At 40.8% G+C, this 21027-nt stretch overlaps 1 protein-coding gene across 7 annotated transcripts in view; it reads right to left on the bottom strand.

Moving 5' to 3' along the window:
• The window catches only part of CACNA2D3 (calcium voltage-gated channel auxiliary subunit alpha2delta 3), an 828400-nt gene that overhangs the window by 472788 nt on the left and 334585 nt on the right, over positions 1–21027 (bottom strand). For all 7 annotated transcript variants that reach the window (XR_004001243.1, XM_030569375.1, XM_030569373.1 and 4 more), the window contains one exon: positions 12274–12333. Coding sequence is in view for 6 of the 7 variants with exons in the window: in XM_030569375.1 (XP_030425235.1) it covers positions 12274–12333 (60 nt within the window). In the remaining variant the exon portion in view is untranslated. The remainder of the gene's footprint in view (positions 1–12273; positions 12334–21027) is intronic.

Raw genomic sequence — 21027 nt, 5'->3', positions numbered from 1 at the left:
CTGTACCCTCATCTTTTTGTCTCCCTGCTGCTATTCTGCAGGCTGTCTCCTGCTTCTCACATTTCCCTGCCCAGCTCATTAACCACAAAATCCAGGAGATGGCCATCTCCCCAGAAGGCAGTCGGGCTTCAGTCTCATTGAAAAGCATGTGAGGTCATGGTTATTTTTTACTAGGGACTAGGATTGCCAACTTTATATTTGCACAGAACTGAACACCCTTGCTCTGCCTCCTACCTCACCCTCTTTTCTGAGGCCCCGCCCCCACTCCCCACCCTCACTCGGTCATTTTCACCAGTCTAACTTCAGGGGTTGGGGTGCAGACTTGAGGGTGGGGCATGGAATGAGTGGTTTGGAGTGCAGGAGGGGGCTCCAGACTGGGGTAGGGGGTTGAGATGCAGGTAGGTGTAGGCACTGGGGTGGGGCTGAGGGGTTTGGGGTGTAGAAGGGTGCTCCAGGCTGGGATTGGGGGTTTGGAGCGTGGGAGGGGGATCAGGACTGGGGCAGGCGGTTGGGGTGCGGGGAAGGCGGTGAGAGCTCCAGCTGGGGGTCCCGCAGCTCCCATTGGCCACGGTTCCCAGCCAATGGGAGCTGCAAAGCTGGCGCTTGGGGTGGGGCAGTGCACAGAGCCCCCTGCTGCCCCTACACATAGGAGCCAGAGTGGGGCATGCCACTGCTTCCAGGAGCCACAGAGAGCCTGCCTTAGCCCCGCTGTGCCGCCGACTGGACTGTTAATAGCCCGGTCAGCAGCGCTGACCAGAGGCACCAAGCCCTCTTTTCAACTGGGTGTTCTGGTTGAAAACTGGACACCTGGCAACTCTACTAGGGACACACATTTCCATATGCAGAGATTGTAAGGAATGGTGACCATCTTGGCTGAGGATATTCTGCACTGTTGGAAGTAACTGACCATTTTGAATAAAGGAAATTTTGTGAGTTTTGAAGTCTGCAATCTAAGATCATATGAATTATTACTGTAACTCTCTATCCTGTAGGAGACATTTCAACCTCACTTTAGCATTGGTCATATTATATGGGGGATGCATGTCAAAAGCACTGAGATTATCTTCTTAAAGCAAACTTGTTCATGGTACCTATTTTAGTATTGTTGATGAAAAATGGTCCTTTCAACTAGATTTAAGTAGTTCCTTCTTGTACAGTGGAACAGGGTGGCTTGCCCCATGGGCTCCAGAGCCTGGGGCTAAACCAACCATGATTGTGGAATGAGGTCCACCTGAGGGGAATTAGACAATTCCCTATGGAGAGCAGAAGGGGGAGAACCCAGGTAGCTCCAGCCAAGCTGGTGGATGCCGTATGGAGACAATACCATGACAAGTGGGAACTTTCAAGTTAAGCCCAGTGAGCTGAAGGCTCCTGGGAAGGGCTGGAAATCCTGACTGTATTTGGGACTGGACATCAGAGTCCCAGCAAGGGACAGCTGGGAGGACTGGCTGGGAGATCAGACTGAGATAGAAGAAGAGCCCTGGGGTGAGAGAAAACGTCATAGCTAAGTATGGACTTTTTCTTTGTGTTGTTGGAATGGACTTTACTTTCGGAATTTGGGTTGTTTTAAACTGGTACTGGTATTAGTCCCCCTGCCTGGGACTAGTCTGTTAACCAGAGAAAAGCTCTGAGCTCTTAAGAAGCCTGCAAAACAGGGCTAACAGGGACAGGATGCCTGCAAAGAGACCTGCAGCCAGGAGGAGGTGCTCACAGTAAGCAGCAGTCCTGTTATGTACAGCATTATCTTGGTATCTCAATAATGCCAGCTGGTTCATATACATAAGTTTTCATCTGACCTGTATTAAATTATATAGTTTCTCAAGGCATCTGTTTCAAAAGAGGATTCAATGTTGCCAACTCTCACGATTTTATCAAGAGTCTAATAACAATTGCCATTGTACTAATAGCACTATCTGCTGGAGTAATGTGAACATATGAGAATCTCAGCATGTGTGTGTTTAAAAAGTAAATTTCTCATCCTCATGGCTGTGGAGAAACAGCATGAAAATATGACCTGAATGCACCCTACAGATTCAAATGCCAGAAGGCAAATATATAATATTTTATTTTAAATCTCATGATTTTTTGGGGACTGACTCATGACATTTTAATGTTTAGGGTTGGCAATAATACAGAACTTCCCACTGCAACCCTCCAAGAGAAAAATACAAAAGATGGGTCCTTAAGAGGTGTGGCCAGCACTCACAATGAGGGACATAGTAAAAGGAGGAGGAAGCATTTTAGGGTGACTGAATTAATTGCTGTATTGTATAATTCTATAAACAATCCCATGATTCAGCATTTCTGCAAATAATTTACAGCAAATATCACCAGGCAATAGCACTATATTTGCATTAGATGTAGGTAAAACCGGATTTATAATGAAACACACAAGCTCATTATAAGATACAGTTGACAGGAACAAAAATCGAAAGAGAACTGAACAGATTTGCTATTATGTATCAATGATAAGTTAGAGAATTATTGAACACCAAACCATCATTTGTGGTATCTATCATAGTTATCGAGTTCAACCTCTTGCCCCGCCCCCATAATTAGATACTGCACTATGTGTTAAAGGAAGGAGGATATGCAATGCAAGAAGCAGGGTGGATGCTGTTTCCTGGACCTGATTCTCTGCAGGCACCAGAAACTGCCCACTGGTGCTCATGGAAGCACTAGGAGGGGATCCTGTAAGAATTCTATAGTTCCAAGAAGACATGGCCTATTGTGGAGAGGGTATATCTAGCCCCAGAGGTGGCAGAAGATACAGAATATATTACACATGCAAGCCATGAGTTCATCCTACCCTTTTTCAAAAAAGAAGCAAACTATTTCTGGCAGAACATTGTTGTTGTTGCCCCGTGTTGATGGGACAGGACTTGAACCCAAAGTGCAGAAAGTACTGCTCCCTGGATGTCTCCCTCATAAAGAGCAAAACTGCATGGAAGTCAAGAACAAAGAACATAATGGCAGAGAATCTGTTGCTGCGTTTCTGAAAAATACTGCACTGCATCCCTGGCTGTCAGACAATGAGTTGAAATATCTGCATTGCTGTCTCTCTCTCTCTCTATAAAGTTAAACTCACATTTTGTGAAAGGGAAATGATTAATATGAATGTTAATATAAATAAAATCACTCTGGTATGATGCTTTGGATTAAAGTTGTTTGTTTGTATTCCTGAAATTGAGTGTTGTTAGAAACTCAAGGGAATACAAATTTAAAAGAGGAGAGGAGAGGGAAGTCTGACTGATGATCAAGCTTGCTTTAAAAAAATATAGCAGCTGAAAAGACAATGGAGAACAAAGTAATTTTTCTTAAGAAATAACTAATTGTGCTTTATTTATGCTTGCCCCCATACAAATCTCTTTTTGTAGTCAGCTGCTGCAGACATAAAATCAGATATAAAATCTTGGAAAAGCATCCAAAATTGTTCCATGGTCCCATCTCTCTGCATGCACTCTCTGTACATAAGCCCTCTCAGGCATGCACTGTGAATGTGATGTAGGGATCTCACTCTGAAGGTTATTTATATGTTAAGCAACTCTGGAGAATTCTCAACTAGTAGCAGTTTGAAATTCACTGCTTCCTTGATAGCTCAACGGCCATTTATTTTTTCTCATTCCTCCTTACAGCCCCAAGAAGCAAAGAGGAAACAGTGAATAAGCTACATGATTGAAAGATTTGTTCTTTAGAGCTTAAGTCCGGATGTCAGTTTGCTGCACCTCTATTATAAAAGCAATTGTGAGTCAAACAAAGAAACCCTGCGCTTGAAGTCAACAGGAATTTTACTAAATTAAGGGCTGCAAAATTCCATCTTTTGTTACAAGTAAGGCGGGTTTCTGAAACAGTTTAACAGAAAAAAATTAAAACAATAATAGTTTGCTTAACATTGTGATCATTTAAGATAGCACAGCGGGTGTGCCGTATGCACATGGAAATAGAAATGCAGGCTTTGTCACTTCTCCTCTATCATAACCATCCTTATAGTGCAGGTGGCTTTTTAAAAAAGTGACATTGTGGGGTCTACATTTATTGTGTCTCACTGATTCCTTATCAATTTTGCTCACTATTTAGATAAGCCCTGCTAGCCCATCCTGGATTTTTTTCCTGCAATCATCTATCAATAATAAAAATTCTGCAGACTATGGTAATACTTCTGCAGCCACACTATATAACTGAAGGTATAATCTGAACACAAGTGAACCCCACTGGAGGTTAACAGTGCCATATAGATGTAGCTGATAGAAATTTGGCCTGCAGAATCTTTTCACTTGCATTGGATTTGGATGACTGGCATTTAGAAAAATATCTTTTTGATTTTTAGAATAAGCACATTTGATAAGGAATCAATGAGATACAATAAACACTGGAACCCGCTTTGCTCTTTTTAGAACCACTTTTTCAGGAAGGTATTTAAATGCTTTATCCTGCAAGATGGTTAGCATTTGCAGCACCTGTGTGAATTGTGATGATCAGGACTTCTCAAGATCAGACTTTAATGTTGTGGGTTTATTACTGACATCTAATAAAATATTAACACTAATGGATTATAAAATCTAGTCACTAAGTGCATCATTTCAGAATTACAGAGATAATGAATATGTGAATAGACTTTCCCAAGTACACTAATATTAAAATAATGCACATAGTTTGAATAAGTATTTAACAAGATGGTGTACTGTAGCTATCCCCAATTATCTTTCATTCAATATTTTCCAGTAACTTATCTAAGTTTCTACAGTCTATTACATTAAATGTTAATTAAATACCTAAAAATTGCAACATAAATGCATCAATAAAAATATCATTATTAAATTGTTATCATGGGCTATGCAGTACCATCTCTTCCCTCAGCAATTCAGGCTCAGGAAAGAAAAACTCCAGGGTACAGACAGCCAGAGAATCAAGCCTGCAGAAGCAGATGCTGCAGGGACATGCAGAACCTTTGGACACTGGTAACATCATCAGTCTGAAAGGCAGTTTACTCAAAATCCCTTCTGGCCACTCCCACACAATCATTTCACTCCCAGGGCTTGTCTACAATACAGACATTACAACAGCACAGCCAGGGCCGGTGCATCCACCTAGCAGCCCTAGGCGAAACATCCACCTTGCACCCTCCCTCCCCCTGCGCCCCCGCCCTGAGGCGCTCCCCCCACCCGCGGCAGCTCCCCACCCTCCGCCCTGAGGCATCTCCCCACGTCAGCTCCCCATCCCCCATCCTCCTCCCTGAGGCACCCCCTCTGCCCCAGCTCACCCCTGCTCTGCGCACGAGCATGAGCACCCCAAGCACGCCGTCACTGCTTCACTTCTCCCGCCTCCCAGGCTTGCAGTGCCTAAGCTGATTGGCGCCCCAAGCCTGGGAGGCAGGAGAAGTAAAGCAGCCACGGCGTGCTCGGGGAGGAGGTGGGGCAGGGGTGAGCTGGGGCGGGGAGTTCCCCTGCATGCCGCCCCCCCCCTTACTTGCTGCAGATGGCCCTCCCTGCGCTCCCCTGCCCAGCTCCCTCTGCCTAAATGCCAGCGGTGACCAGGGCAGCCGAAGATCCGGTCACCGTGGTCGCTGCCAAAGAAAATGGCACCCCCAAATCCTAGCGCCCTAGGCGATTGCCTAGGTCGTCTAAATAGTTGCACCGGCCCTGAGCACAGCTATGGTACTGCAGCGCCATAGTTTAGACACCAGCTAAGCAACAGAATGGGTTTTGCCATCACTGTAGTTAATCTACACCCTCAAGACTCTAACTCAGTTGACAGAAGAATTCTTCCATTTACCTAGCAGTGTCTATATCAGGCTTAGGTCAACTTAACTACATCTCTCAGGAGTGTGAACTTTTCACATCCCTGAGTGACACAGCGAGCCTGATCTAAATTTTAGGTGCAGACCAGGCCTCACTTGTATGTCCTCCCTACTCCATTCCTTCCTCTCCTCCCCAGCCCCAGCCTCCCTGCATCTTATCCTTCTTTTATCTTTACTGATCCCCTCTTAACAAAACCCCACTTATTTTTAAATTGTGGAATTAACATGATTCTTGAAAATCATCACTTTGTTCACTCTGCTTGAATGCACTATCCCTTTTGCCTATTTAGGCTGTAAGCTCTTTGGGGTAGGAATTGTCTCTATTTGTACAGTACTACAAGGTAGGGCCCAACAGGTCCTGATCTCAGCTGTAGTCACTGGACACTAGTGTAGCACAGAAGTTCTAATAATAAATTAGTTACTAATTTTTTTAAAAACATACACAGACATCAGTTAACCAAACATGAACATTAATTTTCTTCTCTAATGTGGGTTAAATAGTAGAAAATTCCATTTTGCCTATTTAAAAAAAAACAAACAAAAAAAACCAATGCCAGGGAGCTATGGGAAATGCATTCGGTGGTATCAGTCCAGGTTCTCATGGACAAGCATCCACATCACAAATTGATTACCTGTTGGCAGCCTCAGCAGAGAGATGGAGGACTGAATGGCTCCCCGAGACTTAGGCTTTGTCTACACTACCAAGTTTTAGCGACAAAACAATGAGAGCGTACACACTGCAATGCAACTTTTGTTGGGAAAAACGCCCGGTTTCAGCGACAAAAAACTTCCACCAGGAAGACTTTTTTCTTTTCCCCTCCCTTTATCGTAGACCAAGAGCCAGTGTACACACTGCTGTTTGTTTTGTCGACAGAACTGGCTTCCATTAGTATCACACAATGCCTGCCCTGATCACTCTGCTCAGTGTTTTGATCTCTGCTGCCCTGTAGGCATGTGTCCCTCCCCTTTGAAAGCTGCGGGAAGTATCTGACAGCCGAGTGTATTGCTCCATTTGGGGAGCAAAGAGCAAATCATTGGAATGCTGCTGTTCTGCCCTGCACTAGGAACACAGCGGCAGGCAGACTGCTGTCACAGGGAGGAGAGACTGCTGCGCTGCTTTGATATTCCTCAGCACAGAGAACTCACAGAGATATTCATGATGCCACTCCTAGAAGCTGAGGAGGCTGTGGGAGAACTCGGAGGGAATCCTCCCAAGATGCACAGGGATCAGCTCCGCCTTCCCACAACATTGCTCTGTGGGATATATACCCACAGTGCATTGCTCACACTGTTGATGAAGGTGCTCATAATGTGGATATGATCTGTCGACAGAGGGAGCAAGTGTGAACACCCTTTGGCAACTTTTGTTTTGCCGACTTTTGGGTGTTGACATAAGTTTTGTCGACAAAACTTGGTAGTGCAGACAAAGCATAAACTATCCGCTCACCTCTTACACATGGTCCCTCCAGTCAGAGTGGAGGCTCACTGGCAGGGCAGTTTGTGGAGAAGTTCGTATCGCCATTCCAGTGCTATGCAACAGACACTTTTCGTAAGTACTGGAAACTCCCAAATGGGATAGGGAATTGGAGGAGGAGGAGGAGGAAGAGGAAGATCAATTTCAGTTCCACTGAGAAACTTTACTTCAGTTGCTTTTATTGCTACAATTCCTACTCTTTTTTGGGGTCCAAACCAATTATTTTTATCTCTGCCAGACATACATTTAGGTTAAGATTTTCAGAAGGGAGTCTCAAGTAAAGCTCCTAAATCCACACTCATGCCCTGCATTTAGTGGCTTGATTTTCAAAAATGCTAAGACCCAGCAGCTTCCACTGGAGTCAATAGCAAAATGTCCATCAACTTCAGTGGCAGCAATACTAGGACCCCATATTGCAAAACAGGAAGAAATTGCACACTGAGCCAAGTTCCTCCTATTCTCCCAATCACCTCCTGCCATTTTTGATTTCCAGCCATACCTCTGTACAGCATCTGTGGAAGTTCCATCTTATATGGTTGTTCACATGGTGGCAGAATGTGTAAATATGAGAAATATTTTAAGTAGCTCACTTATTTATACAATTGGAAAACCCTCAAATATGTGCCCATATGATGGATAGAGCTTTCCAAAGATGCATAGGGCAGTTAAGCACCCAATTCCCAGTGAAAGCAAACAGGAGTACCAACACCATTCCTCTTGCCTAAGGATGTATCACAGATTGCAAACTTTCAAGGGTTAAGAATTTGTCACAATGTAAAAAGTACCCTAACCACCTAACGCTGACTTAGGGTATGGCTACACTTGAAACTTCAAAGCGCTGCCGTGGCAGCGCTTTGAAGCGCAAGTGTGGTCGCAGCACCAGCACTGGGAGAGAGCTCTCCCAGCGCTGCACATACTCCACATCCTCATGAGGTTTAGCTTGCAGTGCTGGGAGCCACGCTCCCAGAGCTGCGGCACTGTTTACACAGGCGCTTTACAGCGCTGTATCTTGGGGGTGTTTTTTCACACCCCTGAGTGAGAAAGTTGCAGCGCTGTAAAGAGCCAGTGTAGCCAAGGCCTTAGAAAAGCTTCAGCCTATCGCCCGATTTTTTTTCTGAGCATAGAATGTAGGAGTGCACAACAAGTATTTAAAAGTTCATTAAAAATACAGGATATTACATATCTGACAGCTACTGAATAAGAGACAGACAAGGTGGGTGAGGTAATATCTTTTATCGGAGTAACCTCTGTTGGTGAAAGAGAAGTTTTTGAGCTCACATTGTTCAGATACAAAGAAAATCAGAGTGTACTATAAATCTCATGAGAAAGTGCTCACATACTAAAATGGTGGCTGCAATATAATACTGTGATGCAGACAGGTTTGTCAGCTGAGTGAGTGGTTTGGATAAGCACCCGCTAATCACATCACTAAATCGTTGGAGTGGCCCATTATTTGTATGCAACTGCAGTAGTAATTACATAGAGCCATAAGTTAGATTTTAGAAGGCAATTTTAGGTGGTTTTAACTTATACAAACTGACCATTTTCCAAAGGTTTGGAGAGATTATTATGGGGCAGAATGGTGGGAGGATCTGTGCTAAGTAGGCTGAGTAGAAAAATATGGACTCCTAGGGAAAATGAGTCCCAGCCAGGCCTTCCCCACTCTCTGTTGAGGGACCCCAGTTGGACAGACGTTCCCCAGCTCAGGGCCCTGTGCTAAGGCTTGAACCAGCAGAATCCAGAATGGTGCTTCAATCATTCTTTCCAGGAGTTCCGCATTTTAAGAAATTTATACTCCAAGCATGAGTACTAAGCAATTCAGTCATTAGAATGTTGGATTTCTATCAAGAGGAATGATTTTGTTATATGGTTATTTACAATTTCTTTGCAACAGATTATCTCCTTATGATGAGTGAACTACTATCCTCTCTTCTTCCCCTCTCTCTTTAGAAGTACTATGTCTCCTGTAGGTAACTACTTAAAAATGCCTCAGCATCCTAGGATAGACTCCTCTGTATTGCCACAGGGAGGTTCTCTCTATATTGCTTTCTCTGCCATTTTAAGTTGTAAGCTCAAGTTGTTTTATACAGAGGCAAGCACACTGTCAGAGTTCAATAAATAAAAATACTTACCCCTACTTTACAAGTCATCCAGAGATGATGAGCAAGCTTATAAGTCACAGAAGTATTGTCATAAAGCAACTACACTTAACAGTAAGAATGTGGATTAATTTTATTTACATAAATATTCCTGTTGTGTGAAATATGTGAACTATTTCTTCAAACGTAAGCAAACTTGACAAACACTCCTTGACACCATACTATAAGCATAACTTTGAAATCCTATACACTAGTGGGAAAAGTATTGTTTTGGCTTAGAACTTGAAATCCAGATGTTTAGTAGTTCATCTACCCCAACTTGCTACAACTACAGCTCTTGGTTCGCATTCCTGTAGAAACAAAGAACTTCTCAAGGCCAAATGCAGCAGTTAAAGCTTTAAATTCAGATATGCCTGAAGCAGAGCTCTGCCATTAATCAAACATGCATTATTTGATGCTGGTGAGTTAGACAATCATATCACCCAGTTTGATTTATTTCTTTCAAATAATGGACAGTTTTATTTATGTCTCTTACTGAAGATGTTTCTGTTGTTAACTTCTGACAGATTCAGTGTCAGAGGTAAACATCTGAATGCTTAGATCATTATAATGCACTATAGTATATTGATCAGAATTCTTATAAGATCACTAAGGATAATACCAATAAAGCTGTTAAGAATAAAACCCGTAAGGAACTGAATTTGACCCAACAGAAGGATAGAATTTCAGCATTACCAAAGAGAATTCCAGAGACATAAAAGATGAACTCTTCCAGCTGTGATTTTCTTAACTTGGTATTTTCCCACAGACAATAAAAATATTAATATAATTTTATTTTTCCTTTACATCATTGATATATAGTGATAGAAGATTGTCCATACTCATCAAATCGCAGACAACAATTCTGGATGAATAAAAAGTACAAAAACAGTTTCTTTATCTGCTTTTGCATTTTCAAGAGCAGTGGGGATCAGACAAAAAGCTTAGATTCGTGTTGTGTAGCATACCACAAATTTAAACTTTTCACACTCTCTCTCACACTTAGGGCAAGGCATAAGAAGCTTTGCAAATTCCTCTTCCGCAGCAAAACTGCAGCAAGATTTCAATCCCCTTCAACTTGAATGAACACTGCCAAATCATTCTGGTCGTTATTTTTATATTGAGCAGATGGTGGTATGAGATTTTGATAAACAACAACAATTTCCCAGAGATTTCAGGGTTGCAGAGGGGTCACCAAAACCAAGATTAACAATTGATTAGCTTTAATGGACCATGGCAGTAATAAACAGGAGCACTACACAGAGATTTGATTGTCCTGCTAATGCTGCTGACACAAATGGCTTTTAACTGGCTTCCTAAAAGTGTTTAGATCTTCAAAGCCTCAACAAATGAAGGACTTTGTCAAAGTGAGAACCATCCTCAGTGAAGAGGCATTTACTGTATATATTTAAAACAGTCTTCCATAAATGTGCTCCTGATTTATTTAGACAACAGATTCAATTTCTTCCAGGTGTGAAGTTCAGAAAATGAAATGCAGTAGGCCTTCCAAAGGCTGGGGTGCAGAAAGGTCAGAGCCATTTGAATCCAGATAGATATAACACTAAAATATTATGAAGAATCACTACTTCTAACTCAACATTTTATGTTAATTTCAAAGGTTCCTTATCCTGAACTCTGAAGAAGTCACTCTTGGTATTTTCTTCCTATAACAGATTTATTTTCACAGGGAATCAATTATTCCACACCAGAATTTTATTATGAAAAGGTACTTTGTTATGACTATAAAGTAACCATGGCAAGTTCTGAAAACAAAACCTACTGAGACAGATTCTAAGCATGGAGAAAAGTGTACTCTTCCTCCCTTTTCCTTAAACCTATTTTCCTTACTGTTTACCGCTCAGCCTTAAGATAGACAGATTCTTGATGGGTTTCAGAGTAGCAGCCAGGTTAGTCTGTATCCACAAAAAGAACAGGAGTACTTGTGGCACCTTAGAGACTAAAATTTATTTGAGCATAAGCGAAAGGCTTATGCTCAAATAAATTTGTTAGTCTCTAAGGTGCCACAAGTACTCCTGTTCTTTTTGTAGATTCTTGATGGAATTCATAGAAAATTTTAGAAGACAATCTACATGGCGAGAGCCACACTAAATAATACCTTTGCCTAACAAGGCATTCAGTGGACCAAGGAATAGAAATTCCTTACAACCAGGAAGATATTTATTAATTTAAATATCGACGTACAATACATATATATTTAATTAAGTTAGCTTTTATTATTTTATTGTCTGATGAATTTGTATTCTTATATGCTTTGTCTTATTAAAGCTTTTTCAATTTTTTTTATCTTGTTTCCCAGCTGTTCTCATTTTCTCCTTTCCCTTGTATTCCGACACCAGTACACAGAAAAAGGCACCATTTTGATAAAATGATGGTGCAGCACTAAACCTCTGTGTATAAAAGCCTTGTCTGCACTAGCCGTGGGTCCAAACACAAACCATTTGCACAGACCAATGTCACTCTAATCCCATCACTCTGGGTTTCCACCCCATTTGCAAATTCAACTCTCCAAAGAGCAATTTCTTCCCAGTATACTGCAGCTATGCTACATGCTGCTAATTACTGTGTTAAAAAATCTTGACCTAAATAGTCATGGAGAGAATTTAAATGAAATCTCTAAAAAAATAAAATCCACCTTCTAGGTCTCCCAACATGCAAACACTGAGTGCATAACTTGTCAAAATACTGAGCCAATCTCCCTTAATTTCATTTTCTGTAATAAGCATCCCTCTATTAGTCACATACTTGGCTTTCCACAGCAGTCCTTGGAGTAATAACACAAAGCTATTCTATAAGCCTCTATATGTTCTGATAAATGTTTTTTTTAAAGTCCAATTTCTAATTACCTGTAAATCAGCATCAAATTCATGTTTCAAGTGAGCATCCTCTGCAGCTTCAACAAGACGCTGAAAAAAGGAGAAAACAATAAGTACACTGTTGGCATGAACTGATATCTTTAAATCCCAATGGTTCTTCCAGAATGATTAAAAAACAATTATTAGTGAGTTGGATAACTCATTGTCACCATGTACTATGGTGCTTCACTGACATAAAAAGCAACTGAGTCAGATTCTTAAAAGAGTTTAAGACCAGATATTTCAAGTGCTCAGCACCAGCAATTCAAGCCTGATTTTCAGATAAGCTCATCTGTCATTAAAGTGCAAGTAAGGGCCAGATTTTCACAAGTATTTAGCATTCAGCAGCTCCCATTATGACACTTACTGAAAGATTTTTAAGAGGACTCAACATCCTATGTGCTCAACTGTTTTGAAAATATGGCTGCTTATTTCAATGCAGAAGAGCTGAGCTCTTTTCAAATGGTCCTACATGTAAAATTGGTCCTACATGGTCCTACATGTTAAATTGAAAGGTTCCCTCCCCACTTCCCCGCAGGGATGCAGTAGTAATCCTTGATTATAAACAACTGAAATTAAAATGGGATTCTGGAGAACAGTTAAAATATAAGGGATTAAAAAACTAGAGACGATTTTTATTTACGTAGCACATATTAGGTGTTGTACTGTAATTGGGGCATAATCACAAGATTTCCTGTTAGAACAATTAATTTCAATCCATACTCCCAGTATATAGTATCTTCTCAAATGCCACCATAATTAAAAGGAGAAAAAATGTAAAATGTTTTTCTTTTAATGACAACATTAAAAATTCCATTTTGGGCTTCTTTGCAAGTAATGCCTCAATAATAGAGAAACTTTTACTAAATGTAGCCACTGTTTCTTTATTCTTACTCAAAAAATGCAACACATAATATGGGTTCAATCCAGATATTTTACTCCACAAAAAGACATGATATTCCTTCCAAAACTTTATTTTGTTTTTTTGTATTATTGTAAGTTTGAATAATATTCTTGTTATCCAGACAAGTGCCTGCTTTTTTTAATTATTATTTCAAATCCTGCCAGATAAAGAGCTGGATAAGTTCATGATCAACAATAACATTTGTCATATAAGCAACAAGAAAGGTAATTAAACATCAAGCTACAGGGAATAAATTGATCACAATCAAGATCTCGGAAGGATTCCATTACCCCCTTCATGGAGGGTATACAGGTGTGTATGTTTTTGCTTTCTTTGAACGCATCCAGTATCAGCACTTTCATGCTTTCATGGTACGTGCTATAGAAAAACTCAAAATAGATTAGTTAGCTGCATAGCTCTTACTAACATTAATAGGAGTCATGAAGCTAAATTTCCATGCATGGTTTTGAAAATAAGGTAGCCCCTAAGAAAGCTGTGTCATATGAAATACAAGTATTCCTGAACCACAGTGGATCTTTGAATGCAAAGCCATCTACCTTCACAGACAGAAACACAGTCGAAATACTTAGACTGAAATAACTAATTATATATAATTACTCCAAATGTAACAAACTTGGCTACAGCAGAACCTCAGAGTTACAAACAACCTCCATTCCGGAGGTATTTTTAACTCTGAACAAAACATTTTGGTTGTTCTTTCAAAAGTTTACAGCAGAGCATTGACTTAATACAACTTTGAAACTGTACTATGCAGAAGAAAAATGCTGCATTTAACCAGCTTAATTTAAATGAAACAAGCACAAAAATGGTTTCCTTACCTTATCAAATCTTTCTTTTAAACTTTCTCTTTTTTTAGTAGTTTAAATTTAACATAGTACTATACTATATTTGCTTTTTTAAAGTTAAATTTATTTATTTATTTTCTATCTCTGCTGCATCCTGACTCCATAATTCCGGTTCTACATTAGGTGTGTGGATGACTGGGTTAGTTCATAACTCTGCTGTCTGTAACTCTGAGGTTCTACTATACATTTAGTTAGCTGAGATGCTTTTATACTATATGAAGAATGATACCTATTATAGTGCTATTAAAAACCGATCTTGAAATTCATGGGAGCTATTTCAGTCTACAAATAAATTTGACTACAAATCATTCATATTTATAATAAAAATACCACAAAATAAATATGTATTTGGAAGGGTAAACCTCACATCAACTGTGGCATGTTTTAAAAATTAATTATTGCTCTCAATCTGCTCTTTCACGTTAGCAATGTGCTAAAATTCAGTTTAAATTATTTGGCCTTTTTTTTTAATCAATTAAGAAAAATATTATGAGCAAATAAAAGGCTTAACTCAATACATTCAACTAAGTATGTACCCTCACCCTCTTTTTTAAAAACCAGAATTGGACTATGAAAATGCTTGTTTGGAAGCTTCCCTTTGAGTGTACAGTACAGAAGACCATGACTATGATGGGTATTTTTAATTAAAAATGCAGGCAATGGAGCAGAAGAAGGGTCAAACAGACTCCTTCATACAAGTGAATTTTGGGGCAAAGGGCAGACATCAAACTTTTTTTTTTCTTTCCATACTGACGCATTTACTAATTCAGAAATTATTCTAGTATATCATGAGGAATCCAATCCTTGAAACACATTACCTAGTGGCTATAAAACTGTAATTCATAGGTTTTTATTTAGAGAGAGAGAGAGAGACACACCCCAATGTTCCTAAATTGCATTTTTCCCTTCAGTGAAATAAACTGAAGGCAAGATTTCTCTGTCAATGAGAAATTACCTAGCTCATGCTTCTGTGGTAATAGCAGAGACAACCTTCTAACGGGGGAGGCACCAAAATAAAAGGCACTAATTGGTTGGTACCTCCTACTTTTAAATATATATATTTTTGATTACTCTGTCTAAAAATATTGGCACTCCACCTCCTTAAGTTCCCACAAACAAAGGGTCTCCTCTCACATGGTTGGGGAGGCATTGCACACACCACCAGCACCATCCCACTGAGGTAACAAGACAATCAAAGCTTCGCACAAAGAAGGTAATAAATACAAACATACACTGCATTTTCAACATAATACTCCACAATATATTTATTGTAATATTTCTCAGTACTAGCATAGAGGAGACCAGGAAATCTGGTGAGAGATGTAGAAAAGGTAAACTAGTAATGAGGTAAGACCACACAATGACATAGTACTAGATCTATGCACATTAAATCATAATGAACAAATTATATACGAATGAATCATTTTCCAGAAAAGTCTCCAAAGGAATGAAGCATTAAGGAAATGATTTCTTAAAGCACCTGAGACAAAACTATAAAAACCATATGTAACACTACAACATTTTTATGATAAAGCCCCATTTTAAAATATTTTCATGACAAAATACTTTACCTCAGAATGATTTCTGAGCACCCAGAGTGATTATTAACCATTAGATGATAATTACTAATGACATGCTTAGTACAAACACCAATATATTTTCATTAGAGTAAATATGCTCTAAATTTATTGCTTTAGCCAATAAATGCTTACTAATGCTTCGCTATTCTGAAGGAAATCTTTAGTTATCTATCACTGAGTGAATTACAAACTTGGAAGTAAAATATTTATGGACATATACTTTAACTGCATATTTAATCTTGTATGTGTGTACACATATAAATGAAAACAGGTGCACACAGACTGAAGGCCATACATAATCCATGGATAAATAACAATTTGCACTTCTTATAGTACCCTTCAATTTAAGAAGTCACTTAATTAATTAATCCTCACAACACTCCAACAGTTACATACACAAAGTTACAAAGTTATTTGTCTAATATCCCACAGTACAGCACTGATAGAGCTGGGATAAGAATCCAGGAGTCCTGGCAACTACCAGCCTCAAAGACTAACATGGTCACTAAAATGCAATTCTAGTGTTGGTTTTCTGAACAGTATTAGAACTATAGACTATTTACCACTAGAGGACATAGTGGGTAAGGTCTTTCAAGTATCCTGGGACCGACATGGCTACAACTACACTACATATTTTTCACAAGCACATACAGAGAGAGAGAGAGAGAGAGAGAGAGAGAGAGCGCACCTCAATTCCACCCCCCCTCCCAATTCCTAGGAAGCTGCCACCACAGCCATGATGTATTAAACCTGTACCTTTTATTCCATAATCTGGTAGAATCCACTGATATAAACATTTTGCTATGTGTGGTCCTTGAACAAAGCAATTATATTAAATAGCTATTTCTGAATTTAAGCAATTTACTGAGGCAGATTTATTTTTATTTAGTTAAAGCTCAAGTGCTTCAGATGTGACATGATCAGATTGACCATCCTGCACCTTTAAGCAGTGGGGGCAGTGTTTGGCTGGCTGGCCAAGTGAAGGGAACAGTGCTTTATGGCTGCTGGTGGGGGGGAAGATGAAAACTGCTGCAAAAAGGGGTCAGCTTGGTCACTGACATCCCTTTGGGAATGCAGGGTTTAAAAAGGGGCAGGTCAGCGTCTAAAGCCTTCCTTTTTACAGAGACCAAGGCTGAAGCAGGACCCACCCTCCATCCCTTTTAGGTGGGGAAATACCAGGTTTGGTCAACACCTGCTGGGGGCATTACGCTAGCTGTCCCATTTTTAGTGGGGCTGGGAAGGAAGTTTTCCCTTACATCACATTGGCTTGGATGCAGTTCAGGTTTTTCTCGCCTTCTCCACAGTGGGTTTCAGGAAGGGCTCTTTTCACGCATGGCATGATGGACAGCGGGCCATATGTCAAAACTCATTATTTAAGTGTAGGACAGATGTCCAGTGCAGGTACTCCATAGGAAAGGTATACAGTGACCAGATAAATAGCTTGGAAAAGGACTTAAAAAGAGATTTTCATTAAAGGAATGAACGCGGGGGGTTGGGGACTCCTATGATTGGTATGGCAGGAAGCCAACCCCCCATTCTTGTAGCCCACTTTAACCCTCTTACAAGTGGGGATGGATGGTAAGGTCCCAACAATGGATTTGTTAGAGGGACCTGAATGTCAGAAATAGGATAGCAGAAGTAGGATAAAGAGTAAATTGAAAATTGGGCGACAAATGGAGCAGACTGGCTAGCATAAAAAAATTAATGGAGACACAGAGAAAGGGGAAGAGAACAAATCTAATGAAAACATTAACACAGTATAAATACAGAATGCCCACTTGTGCCAAAATACCTTTTGCGGGGGAGGGGGGAGGCTTCTTCACTCACTCTCCTCAATCAGGCTTCCCATAGGTTAGAAAAAGGATTCTGTTTATTTTAAACTGACATGCCTTTGTGGGGGGCGGGGGGAGGGGAGGGAAACAGATTTAACTACAATGAAGTGAGTTCACAAAATAGATTTAAAAAACCTTTAAACATAGAGACTAGTTTGAGAGGCTTTCTGAGTTCCTTAACTACACTGGGTCACCAACCTCTACCTCTAAATGCTAAGTGAAACTATATGTCTTTCTAATCAAGTCCTAAAGGAACACATTTATATTTTATTCATTAAGAAGAATAGAAAGGAAACAAATTAACTGTGGAACACAATGCCAGAAATGTTGCTATAAATATCTTTTTCTACTAATTAAACTGCTATACATTTTAAAGGAAACAAACAAAACAAAAAAGACTCCAATGGGATCATCAAAGTAATACCAAGTGTATTCCATAATTGCTGATCTAACAATATAGCTAATTAAACACAAAATTTTGTCATGAAACAGCTAAGATTGCTACACATATAACACAAGACCACAGAAGCAAGGAAATGAAAAATTAAGTCATCTAATAGCAATACCTTCTACTCCTCCACTCAGAGGCACACACCTTACTACTTTCACAATTCTCATACACCACAACCTTAAAATTCTGCCCTATCCCACCAAAGGATGCCAGTCTTCCACCACCCCCTTTTACCAAATTATTCTTTCCAAACACATCAGACTATTTCTCAACCTTCACTTCAGCCTATCAACCACACTAACTTTTCTCTACGTTATTAGTTGTATCCACTTTGGTATACTACATTGATGTGGTGGTGTGTAGAAAGTGTGATGGGTGATGCTGGAAGGCTGTAGTCAGAAAAATTGTACATATAGCACTGTTAACTGTTTCACAGCTAAGTTTGTCTGTACTAACTTCCTAATTTTTCAAAATATTTAAGCATTAAAAATTCTCTGCATGCAAATTCCTATTTCTCCTTTCACTTCAAGTCCCCCACAACTGCAATATAATAGCCAGTAGCAGTTTTGAACCAACTAACTTTCCATGGTTTATCAAAAAAAGCTCCCTCCCACACTGGTAGCCACAGGAAGTTTGTATGCAGTGTTATATCTATGTCAGTCCCAGGATATTAGAGAGACAAGATGGATCTTAATTGGACCAACTTCTGTTGGTGAGAGAGACAAGCTTTCGAGACACACAGAGCTCTTTCTCAGGTCTGGGAAAGGCACTCAGGCTACGTCTACACTAGAGACCTTACAGCGGCAGCTTTACCAAGCAGCTGCCCCTCTTATGTAGGGCTCTCCTGTCAACATAATTAAACCGCCCCCAATAATTAGTGGTAACTATATCAGCAGGAGAAGCTCTCCTGCCAGCATAGCACAGTGCACACTATCATTTACGATGGCAAAACGTATGTCGCTCAGGGGTATGTTTTTTCACACACACACCCCACCCAAGCAACATAAGTGGTAATGTAGCCATAGCCTCAGTCTCACAGCTAAACACAAGGTTGAACAGATAGTTTAGCATAAGCAGTTAGCACATATTGTAAGCAACCACTTAAAGTGAAGTTGTCTGTTAACATTCCTCTAGTCATAACACAAAAAGGGGGGCAGGTTAGTGAGTTACAAGGGGCACCAAAACAAGGGCCAAGGGGCCATGACCCTCTCACTTTTTGAAAGTGGACAGGCCTGGCCCATCCACTTTTCACCATGGGCCCCTCCCCGTGTCCCTCCTCTTCCCCCTGATGCCCCACCCCCCGGCCAAGCCCCTGGCTTGTATCCCCATCCTCTGTGCCTCCTGCCTCAGACAGATGGAAGGAAGGTCTACAGCTCCCCACAGCTTCTCAGGCAGCTGCGGCCCTCTGAGGCCCTCCTCCCTGGCCAGAGCCAAGTCAGGGTAATAGCTGCCCAGACAGCTGTGGGGAACCATGGACCCTCCACGTGCCCTGGACAGCAGACCAGGGGCAAGGACACAAGCCAGAGGAGACTCTCTGCCCTGACTCTGCGGAGGTGGAGGGGCCCGGGCTCCCCAGTCCCACTCTGGCTTCCGTCTTGGCCAGTGGTAGGGACATGGAGGAGGCAGGGCCCCTTGGATTCCCCACTTTTGGGAAGGCATTGCTGCCCCTGTGGTTTACAGATTGTTGTAATTAGCCATAAATTCAGTATCTTTATTAAGACCATGTTTTTAGTGTCTAGCAAAGTTACAAATTTTAAGCTTCCAGGCTTGCCTTTTGAAAGTGTTGTGCAGGCTTCCTTTAGGGATGAAGACTGATAGGTCAGATACAGAGTCATCGCATTGTGAAAAGTGTTCACCCACAGGTGACAGGAAAATTACAAGAGACAAAAAGCATGCTGTGTGAGTTCATTCGAGAAAGTAGTGATTGTCTGTTTTCATCCACATAGTTGTACTGGGGTATTTAGTGCACTGGATGAGGTAGACCACATTTGTGATAGGCATGTGTAGGATCCTGGGAAGCCCTGGCACAAATTAAGCACTGAAGATTTCTAACCATATAGTGAAGTTCTGGAACAGCCTTCAAGGGAAGGCGTGGGGGCAAAAAAAACCTAACTGGTTTCAAGACTGAGCTTGATGAGACTATCTACAATGGCATGTAGCTGTTCTGTGAATGCTAGCAGCAAATGTCTCCAATGGATGGTGACGGGACACTAGAAGAATTTCAGATTTTAGGTAATCTGACCTCATGAACATTGCAGGCCACAGAACCTCACCCACCCATTCCTGTAATACACCCATAATCTCTGGCTGATTTAGGGAAGGGTTCAGAGTTACTACAGAGAATTCTTTCCCAGGTGTCTGGCTGGTGGGTCTTGCCCACGTGCTCAGGCTCTAATGGATCACTATATTTAGGGTTGGGAAGGAATTTCCCTTCAGATCAGATTGGCAGAGACCCTGAGGAGGTGAGGGGTTCACAGTCCTCTGCAGCATGGGGCACTGGTCACTCGCAGGTTTAAACTAGTGTAAATGGCGGATTCTCTGTAACTTGAAGTCTTTAAATCATGATTTGAGGACTTTAGTAACTTGGAGATTCTGTAGGCTGGAATGTGCAGGAGGTCAGAGTAAAGGATCATGATGGCCCCTCCTGACTTTAAAGTATGAGAGTCTCTGAGAGCCATCAGTAGTACTATTCATGACAAACAATAGCACAACTGATTTCCTTACGATTGGTACCAAAAATTAGTACTTCAGTGCTTCCAAAAAGTGTTTGTTAGGCAGATGGTACCCAGTAACACTAGTTGATGAAAAGGTGACCGCATGATCCTCTAATGGTAAAACGCCTAGAAAATTGAGTTATTTTGATTAACTTATCTTGTATTGATTCATGATTGACAGCTTTTCAGATGTAGGTTGGTTGCAGAGCAGACAATTACAAAAAAGGATAAAGAACTCAAACTTCTAAAGGATGAACAAACAAGTAGGAAATATAAAAAGATTGTGTTAATATTAATTGTAATGAGTTATACATTGTATAACAGTAATTACGATAATCATGGTGTTATTAGATGTGTTCTTGACCTAACTCAGTCGATACCCACTGAGTGTATTGTGC

This window comes from Gopherus evgoodei, chromosome 7 (genome assembly GCF_007399415.2).
Source record: "Gopherus evgoodei ecotype Sinaloan lineage chromosome 7, rGopEvg1_v1.p, whole genome shotgun sequence".
NCBI classification, from domain to species: domain Eukaryota; kingdom Metazoa; phylum Chordata; order Testudines; family Testudinidae; genus Gopherus; species Gopherus evgoodei.
Note: the sequence above shows the minus strand (reverse complement) of the source record. Positions and strands in the feature narration are given on the sequence as shown.